Source organism: Arachis hypogaea, chromosome 7, assembly GCF_003086295.3.
Source record: "Arachis hypogaea cultivar Tifrunner chromosome 7, arahy.Tifrunner.gnm2.J5K5, whole genome shotgun sequence".
NCBI classification, from domain to species: Eukaryota; Viridiplantae; Streptophyta; class Magnoliopsida; order Fabales; family Fabaceae; genus Arachis; species Arachis hypogaea.
Genome location: NC_092042.1, coordinates 72,267,012 through 72,277,157, shown reverse-complemented (window position 1 = coordinate 72,277,157; position 10,146 = coordinate 72,267,012). Strand labels below are relative to the sequence as shown.

Below are 10,146 nucleotides of genomic sequence, written 5' to 3'. Positions count from 1 at the left end.
TGGCGTTTAAACGCCAGTAAGGCTAGCAGATGGGCATTTAACGCCCAGTCTGGCACCATTCTGGGCGTTTAATGCCAGAAAGGGGCACCAGACTGGCGTTAAACGCCAGGAAAGGGCAAGAACTTGACGTTAAACGCCAGAAATGGGCACCAGCCCGGTGTTTAACGCCAGAATTGGCACAGGGAGCAATTTTGCTCGCCACATGGTGCAGGGATGACTTTTCCTTGACACCTCAGGATCTGTGGACCCCACAGGATCCCCACCTACCCCACCACTCTCTCTCTTCTTCTTCACCCATTCACCAATCACCTCAACACCTCTTCCCAAAAAACCCTTCACCTATCAAATCCCATCTTTCTTCACCACTCACATCCATCCTTCATAAAACCCCACCTACCTCACCATTCAAATTCAAACCACTTTCCCACCCAAACCCACCCTCCCATAGCCGAACCCTACCCCTCTCTTCACCCCTATATAAACCCCTCTTCACTCCTTCATTTTCACACAACCTAAACACTTCTTCTCCCCCTTTGGCCGAACCACAAAGCCATTTCCATCTCCTTCATTTCTTCTTCTTCTACTTTCTTCTTTTTTCTTTTGCTCGAGGACGAGCAAACCTTTTAAGTTTGGTGTGGTAAAAGTATTGCTTTTTGTTTTTCCATAACCATTTATGGCATCCAAGGCCGGAGAAACCTCTAGAAAGAGGAAAGGGAAGGCAAAAGCTTCCACCTCCGAGTCATGGGAGATGGAAAGATTCATCTCAAGGGTGCATCAAGACCACTTCTATGAAGTTGTGGCCTTGAAGAAGGTGATCCCCGAGGTCCCTTTTTCACTCAAAAAGAGTGAATATCCGGAGATCCGACATGAGATCCGAAGAAGAGGTTGGGAAGTTCTTACCAACCCCATTCAACAAGTCGGAATCTTAATGGTTCAAGAGTTCTATGCCAATGCATGGATCACCAAGAACCATGATCAAAGTGTGAACCCGGACCCGAAGAATTGGCTTACAATGGTTCGGGGGAAATACTTTGATTTTAGTCCGGAAAATGTAAGGTTGGCATTCAACTTGCCCATGATGCAAGGAGATGAACACCCTTACACTAGAAGAGTCAATTTTGATCAAAGGTTGGACCAAGTCCTCACAGTCATTTGTGAAGAGGGCGCCCAATGGAAGAGAGATTCAAGAGGAAAGCCGGTTCAATTAAGAAGGCATGACCTCAAGCCTGTGGCTAGGGGATGGTTGGAGTTTATCCAACGCTCAATCATTCCCACTAGCAACCGGTCCGAAGTTACTATAGACCGGGCTATCATGATTCATAGCATCATGATTGGAGAAGAAATAGAAGTTCATGAGGTTATATCCCAAGAACTTTATAAGGTGGCGGACAAGTCCTCTACCTTGGCAAGGTTAGCCTTTTCTCATCTCATTTGTCACCTCTGTTATTCAGTTGGAATTGACATAGAGGGAGACATCCCCATTGATGAGGACAAGCCCATCACTAAGAAAAGGATGGAGCAAACAAGGGACCCCTCTCATCATGAAATCCCTGAGATGCCTCAAGGGATGCACTTTCCTCCACAAAACTATTGGGAGCAACTAAACACCTCCCTAGGAGAATTGAGTTCCAACATGGGACAACTAAGGGTGGAGCACCAAGAACACTCCATCCTCCTCCATGAAATTAGAGAAGATCAAAGAATCACGAGAGAGGAGCAACAAAGACAAGGAAGAGACATTGAGGAGCTCAAGCACTCCATAAGATCTTCAGGAGGAAGAACAAGCCGCCATCACTAAGGTGGACCCGTTCTTTAATTTCCTTGTTCTTTATTTTCTGTTTTTCGAAAAAATCATGCTTATGTTTATCTATGTTTGTGTCTTGTGATCATTAGTGTCTTAGTGTCTATGCCTTAAAGTTATGAATGTCCTATGAATCCATCACCTTTCTTAAATGAAAAATGTTCTTAATTGAAAAAGAGAAGAATTGCATGAATTTTGAATTTTATAACAGATTAATTATTTTGATGTGGTGGCAATACTTTTGTTTTCTGAATGTATGCTTAAACAGTGCATATATCTTTTGAATTTGTGGTTCATGAATGTTGGCTCTTGAAAGAATGATGAAAAAGGAGAAATGTTACTGAGGATCTGAAAAATCATAAAAATGATTCTTGAAGCAAGAAAAAACAGTGAATACAAAAAAAAAGAGAGAGAAGGAGAAAAACGAAAAAAGGGAGAAAAGAAAACGAAAAAAAAGAGAGAAAAAGGAAAAAAAAGAAGAAAAAGAAAAAAAAATAATAAAGTTGTGATCCAAGGTAAAAAGAGTGTGCTTAAGAACCCTGGACACCTCTAATTGGGGACTCTAGCAAAGCTGAGTCACAATCTGAAAAGGTTCACCCAATTATGTGTCTGTGGCATGTATGTATCCGGTGGTAATACTGGAAGACAGAGTGCTTTGGGCCACGGCCAAGACTCAATAAGTAGCTGTGTTCAAGAATCATCATACTTAACTAGGAGAATCAATGACACTATCTGGATTCTGAGTTCCTAAAGAAGCCAATCATTCTGAATTTCAAAGGATAGAGTGAGATGCCAAAACTGTTCAGAGGCAAAAAGCTAAAAGCCCCGCTCATCTAATTAATACTGATCTTCATAGATGTTTTTGGAATTCATTGCATATTCTCTTCTTTTTATCTTATTTGATTTTCAGTTGCTTGAGGACAAGCAACAATTTAAGTTTGGTGTTGTGATGAGCGGATAATTTATACGCTTTTTGGCATTGTTTTTAGTATGTTTTTAGTATATTTTAGTTAGTTTTTAGTATATTTTTATTAGTTTTTAGTTAAAATTCACTTTTCTGGACTTTACTATGAGTTTGTGTGTTTTTCTGTGATTTCAGGTATTTTCTGGCTGAAATTGAGGGACTTGAGCAAAAATCTGATTCAGAGACTAAAAAGGACTGCAGATGCTGTTGGATTCTGATCTCCCTGCACTCGAAGTGATTTTCTGGAGCTACAGAAGTCCAATTGGCGCGCTCTCAATGGCGTTGGAAAGTAGACATCCTGGGCTTTCCAGCAATGTATAATAGTCCATACTTTGCCCAAGATTTGATGGCCCAAACCGGCGTTCCAAATCAGCTCAAAACTGCCCGGCGTTAAACGCCGGAACTGGCACAAGAATGGGAGTTAAACGCCCAAACTGGCACAAAAGCTGGCGTTTAACTCCAAGAAGAGTCTCTACACGAAAATGCTTCAATGCTCAGCCCAAGCACACACCAAGTGGGCCCGGAAGTGGATTTTTATGTCATTTACTCATCTCTGTAAACCTTAGGCTACTAGTTCTTTATAAATAAGACCTTTTGCTATTGTATTTTTATCTTGGTAGCTATCTTTATTCTTATGCTATCTTAGATCATTGGAAGGCTGGCCTCACGGCCATGCCCGGACCTTGTTCTTATGTATTTTCAACGGTGGAGTTTCTACACACCATAGATTAAGGTGTGGAGCTCTGCTGTACCTCGAGTATTAATGCAATTACTATTGTTCTTCTATTCAAGTCAGCTTGTTCTTATTCCAAGATATTCATTCGTACTCAAGAACTTGATGAATGTGATGATTATGTGACGCTCATCATCATTCTCACTTATGAACGCGTGCCTGACAACCACTCCCGTTCTACAAGCAAACAAGGCTTGAATGTTTATCTCTTGGATTCTTTAATCGGAATCTTCGTGGTATAAGCTAGAATTGATGGCGGCATTCAAGAGAATCCGGAAGGTCTAAACCTTGTCTGTGGTATTCTGAGTAGGATTCAATGATTGAATGACTGTGACGAGCTTCAAACTCCTGAAGGCTGGGCGTTAGTGACAGACACAAAAGAATCAATGGATTCTATTCCAACCTGATTGAGAACCGACAGATGATTAGCTGTGCCGTGATAGGGTGCGTTGAACATTTTCACTGAGAGGACGGGAATGTAGCCACTGACAATGGTGATGCCCAACATACAGCTTGCCATGGAAAGGAGTAAGAAGGATTGGATGAAGACAGTAGGAAAGCAGAGAGACGGAAGGGACAAAGCATCTTCATACGCTTATCTGAAATTCCTACCAATGAATTACATAAGTATCTCTATCTTTATCTTTATGTTTTATTCATCATTCATAACCATTTGAGTTTGCCTGACTAAGATTTACAAGATGACCATAGCTTGCTTCATACCAACAATCTTCGTGGGATCGACCCTTACTCGCGTAAGGTTTATTACTTGGACGACCCAGTGCACTTGCTGGTTAGTTGTGCGAAGTTGTGAAATTATGTTTATACCATGGTATTGAGCACCAAGTTTTTGGATTCAGTACCGAGGATTATTTGAGTTGTGAAAAGTAGTGATCACAATTTCGTGCACCAGAGTGCCAGGCACCTACTGCTCTCCATTGAACTGCCGTTTCACCCGATCAACCTGGTAAAACTGCACAATGTTGAAACATACCAAGGGGACGACTGACAACCATGTCCCCCACTCCTCCTCCTCAAGGAACCAAGGAGGGCAGAGAGCCTGCATAGTAGGGTCATCATACATTCTTCATGCAAACTAAAAAAAAACCATAATAGACATAATAGTCAGCCACCCAAAAACAAGACAACATTAAGAAATAAAATGAATACGTGGTGGTGGTAAACATGGAGCTAACCTCATCGAATCATAATCGGTCGATCGAAACTCTCAAATGCAGGACCTTGGCCTCATGTTGATCCCTGCTCTGCTGCTGCAATCCAACCAACCTTGCACCAACTAAGAGAATATAAACAGTTCGTTAAGTAACAGGTGGTAAGAAGTTACAAATTAATTTAACTAAATACAAAATAAACATTTGTTACATCGCAGCCATAGGATACTAGTAGATCCCTCTATCTGGTGGACATCACTGAGAAAATCTTTGGTAGATCCAGGACATCAACAACGGAGTGCAACCGGTGATGTCCGTGACATCCCACTGTGCCGCCGAACACAGTGACTGGTACATCTAGACCAGCACGACCGAGCCCCAAGACAACGCCTGACACTGCCCAAAGTCCCGGAGAAGAGGGAGCCAACAGCATATGGACCAAGTTGTTTGACTTGTCCGTCATCAGATATCCTCCGATCAATAACAAAATGTAGCACCTGGCGTACTGTTAGAGGGTCTCCGGGTTGTCTGTAGGGGCATTTGGTGGACACGATCCTGCAGCCAAACCAACTTGAGCGTGAACGACTCCTTCCTCTGCGCCGCCTGCTGTGGAGTCACCGAAGGCCTGGCACGATGCAGCTGCTCCACTAACGCCCACGTCTCCGTGTGGTACCACCTATCGAAGTCACGGAGGCACCCCCAACTGGGGCCCTGTGTGCGCGTAGCCCTAGGTGGTACGCCACGTCCTGCAGGGTGATACTGACTTCACCCCACGGAAGATGAAACGTGTGCGTCCTCGGACGCCATCTCTCTACAAATACCGAAATCAAGTTATTGTCAAAAGTAAATACCCTGAGGGGCACCGTGTCGCCGAATCCAGTCTCAGCCAGATACGAAACGATGGCGTCCAATGGAGGAAGGGTATGACTCACTCGCTGGAGCATTTGAAGGCGAGGCCTCTGAAGAATAAAAAAAAAGTTTAGCCTTATACGAAAATAATTTTAAATTTTTTGTTTATTGAATTCTTACACTTTTTTATAGTCTTGTAATTAGATCAATTTAATATGATATACAAAACATTAAAGTTACATAAATATTTTTTTCTAACTTACAACTACTTCTACTTAAGAACATATTTCTATGTTTCTAACTTACACATATTTGTAAGTTACATATTACATACTAAACAAAACCTAACTAGAACGTTATAAGTAGTAACAACCTAGAACAAGTAAAACAGAGTTGCAAACTAATAATTATGTCGTAACAATCTTCCACAAGCAAATAGAGTTCTAAATTTCTACTAGAGACCTACTGCTAAAGCTAGAAACTATGTTGTAGTTCTTCGCGACTACTCTAACCATGGCCACATACAAAAAATTTTTTCATATGGGATTGCTCAGAATTAAACAAAACAAAATTAACCTCAAAGTCGGCTACCCCAACGTAATGCGACGTCTTGTTTAGCCTGTAGATATCTCTGTCATTTCCCGCCTGGCGTGCCATCGTAGTATCAGTCGATAATATGGTCAGAAATGGATAATAGAAAGGAGAAAGTGGTTGACAAGGCCAAACTCGGCCAGAAACATGCTGTGAACGACATATATTTATATGCGTCGATAGGCCTTAGTATAAACGAGATATACACGTGTCAAGTTGACGTGTCTTATCTCACACTGTAAACGAGATACGTGCAAATTATCTCGTTTACAGAGTAAACGAGATAAAATAGGAGTATTTATTTAGATAAATATTTTTAAATTATTTATTTCAATAATTATTATAATTATTTTATTTATTAAAATAAAAAATCCGGTTGGTGGTGGTTTTATTTTGAAATAGACGTTCAATAATTGAAAATGAAAATAATATCGGGATCCTTTTCTCATCTATCTCTTCCGCGCTCTGCTTCGAAAAAATCTCTCTTACAGTTTTCACCACACAATGCTACCCTGCGCCACGTTCTCAGTTGCGGGAACCACCACCGGAGTTCCGACAATATTCTCCAGCGAGTTCCGGCAGCTACGTTACCACGCTGAAACGGTGCGCTCTCGGAAACTCAGGATTCACTTCAGCTGCTCTTGCCGCGCAAAGGAGCGACCTTCGCAACGGTTCTTGAAGTTGAATTCGAAGAGAAGGAGCACGCTTTTGACCTTTGCCTTCGGTAAAGAAGCTGAAGACAGCTTCTTCTCGGTACGGTGTCGTTTCTCACGTTTCATGCCTACTCTATTTTCTTACTTCCTCTTTTCTCTTTCTTTTTTTGCTATTTTGTTGAGAATATTTTGAAATCTAATGGAAAATAAGTACTACACCTTTTCTAAAATCTTTTCGTATCTTGTGATTTTTATTTTGGCGCTGGTTTTATATGAGATTGAATGCTAGTAAAATGCGGAAGAAGAGAATTAATTCAATGTGGCATATACGAGTGTGTGTTGAGCTGGAATGAATAGAGGAGAAGTTAGAAACTTTTTGGTTTTCAGAATATAACGTACATGAATATGGATTGCTAGAATATAGTCTTATAAGTTGTTCAATTTTTACGAAACTTACTAGTATATATAATCTACATGATAGGTGATTATAATTGACGGTTAGATCAGTAAAAATTAAATTTTATGGAGAAATACGAGGGGTTGTAACTTTAGTTAAATCAACACTAATTTAATGGCCACTTTAATTTCTTAAGAAAATCCTTCTCTCATTCACTTTTTCACAATGATTCATGTTTTAGATTTTATTGTATGTCTAAATATGGAGAATTTGTAAATTGTTGTGCCTTGCAAATGAATGAATGATGATGCAGGTAACATGAAAGACAAATTTTGCAGGATGTAGGTGAAGATACAGATGAGATGTATGATGAATTGTTTAAAAATTATGGAAAAGTGGTATTTAAGAGGAAAGATCAAAAGCCTGCTACTGCAGAGGTTGATGATGATGCCGAAAGCCTATCGTGTAAGCCTCAAAAGCAGGATATTAAACTTGCAACTTTGTTTTAATATGCAATCTATCAATTTTAGTGGCGTGTGTCTTGTATCAGGTTTCTTCTTGAATTTTATCACCATCATCTGTCAGATTATCTGAAATATGAAAATTAGTGAATTGCACGTAAAGACTTCTGTAGAGGAATTTAATCACTGAAAAAATCACTGCTTAAAGCTGCTATCTGCTGGTTCCAGAAAATGCCATTTACTTCCAGACCCAATCTGGGTCAGTAGCAAATGTTTTCAGGAATGGCCTCCAGAGTAGTTTTATAAGAACAAATGCTATTACAATTTTTCCCAACAACCAGAATTGTGTGCCTCACAGACGGTGGGACAAAATGATAAGATGAGAAGCATACTAAAATAATTCATTCCTGAAGTTTACATGTAGGTTTATTACTACAAGAAAGTCTTTGCTCACTAAATAGGGTTGGGTACATACATCATCTAACATCATTGTGACTCATCTATTTTCAGTCATGTCAGGGCATAACAAGCTACTAAAATCTGAGTACTTTTGAAGTGATTTTTTCTCTACTACTTATAGGCTATGAAACATCTACTGTACTTTTTGCCTCCCACCACATACCTAGTCATGTATTCTCAACTTCTGGTCATGCCTCTGTCAATCTCCCATCTTTGCATTCTATAGTGGTGAATCCTCTGCTGAAGATCTATGTAGATATGCCTTCTCCTTTGAGATAATTTATCCTTGGAACTTTATCATTGTTTCTTTTTATTATTCTATTGCCTATAGATGCAGTACCCTGTAATCCTCCCTTTTATGGTTTAGGCCTGAATAGAAAAGAACTCTCTAGGTTTAGCCTATGTTGTCTGTAAAATCTTTAATTTCTAATTGTGGCTAGTTTTCAAGTTTGGAAAAACTTTTTCAGTTACTTCTTGTTTATACAAATATACTCTGAAGTGAGTGGCACATGGAGAGAGAGATAGAGAGAGTGAGTGGTGAGATGATTTACAACTATATTGCTGCTTATCTGGTGCCAACTTATTATTAACTTTGACATTTGCAGTTGCTGTGGAGATGGCCAAGGTTGCAAGTGAGGTTAAGGCAGCCGATATAAAGGTTTTGTTTGTGAAGCCTCTTGTTTACTGGACTCGATTTTTTATCATAGCTACGGCATTTTCTCGTCCCCAAATTGATGCCATCGGGTATGGACTTTAATTAATCATTGATCCTTGTATCTTTACTTGGCAATGCTTAATGATTTGTCTTTTTTGCATCGTCAAAAGCAGAATGTTTATTATGCTTATGTTGCTTTTTAGGTCCAGAATTAGAGATTTAGCTGAAAAGAAATATGGAAAATTTCCGACTGGAGACTCAAAACCCAACTCATGGACCCTGTTGGACTTTGGTTAGAGTTTTCACATCTCAAAATATTCTGTTTACATTGATTTTTTTTTTATTTTCAAAGTTTTTGTTTAAGGACACAATTACAAATTTTTGAAGAATGAAGATTATATTTGGAATTCTCTAAAAATTTCAGGGATTAACATATTAATTTAACCAAAAAGGGTACATTGTTAAAGAGTATAATCCAATATCCACCGCTTACAGTCACAGAGAACATAGCCTCAGAAAGCAGCACTATAATAAAAGCACTTGAATTCCTATCAAAAGATAAAAGCACCTCAGTTTTCTGCAGTATACTAGAGAAACTACTTGAGTTTTGATTGGACATTGCACTCAAAGATGTACCAAAGATTAGCCAGCAACCACAAAACTTCTTAAAATTGCACATTGAACTCCAACAGATGCAACAAAAATTCAACAATTTTCAACCCTCTTTGCTTTCCGAAAAAGCTCTAACATCCATCACCAACAATTCCTCCAAATTTTAACCTTTAAGATAGATACATTTTCAATAGTTCACCACTGAGTCAAACAATAAATGGTAACAAATAACAATGATCTTGCTAGTTCTTGTTTCTGCAATCTTGCAATGTATGCCAGCTTCATTTTCATCTTGATCACAGGCGATGTTGTTGTCCACATCTTTCTTCCACCTCAAAGAGCTTTCTACAACTTGGAAGAGTTCTATGGTAATGCAACACCCGTAGAGCTGCCTTTCGAGAATCAACCACCATTTCGCAATTGAGGAGACGTTGGTATACCATTAACTATTAGTCATGGCCAGCTTTGAGGAGACACAAAATCACTGCCAATTTTGGTTTGTTTACAAGATTGTGGGATAAACGTTTATCAGCACAAGACTTTTTAGTGGATCATTCAATGGTGAAACGATAATAGCAATTTGTATTCGTCCACAAGTCCTTCCCCAACATGTATATTACTTGTTATCACTCCCGGAAATCAATCTGTATTGGATAGTTTTGCATAAGGGGGGTTCTAGTAACTAGAAAGCTTTTCAGACTAGATTAAATTCAATTCGTTCTGTAAATTTTTCGTGCAATTTTACTAGCTTCAAATTTTATTGAATATTGTTAATCTCTATTGTTATCACTCCCAGAAA

The 10,146-nt window shown here is 39.4% G+C and overlaps 1 protein-coding gene across 2 annotated transcripts; it reads left to right on the top strand.

Moving 5' to 3' along the window:
• The first annotated feature begins 649 nt into the window (after positions 1 to 649).
• LOC112703395 (protein Iojap, chloroplastic) lies at positions 650 to 10,146 on the top strand. Of its 2 annotated transcripts, none has more exons than XR_011864123.1 (5): positions 650 to 6,863; positions 7,499 to 7,625; positions 8,686 to 8,824; positions 8,939 to 9,092; positions 9,627 to 10,146. XR_011864123.1 is itself a non-coding variant. In XM_025754817.3 (5 exons), exons 1-5 carry the CDS (start codon positions 6,615 to 6,617, stop codon positions 9,769 to 9,771), a joined length of 726 nt encoding a protein of 241 aa, XP_025610602.1. In that variant the 5' UTR covers positions 650 to 6,614; the 3' UTR covers positions 9,772 to 10,146. The 2 variants fall into 2 exon arrangements, 1 of the variants encoding a protein (XP_025610602.1); XM_025754817.3 differs by having other exon boundaries at positions 8,939 to 9,027; positions 9,650 to 10,146.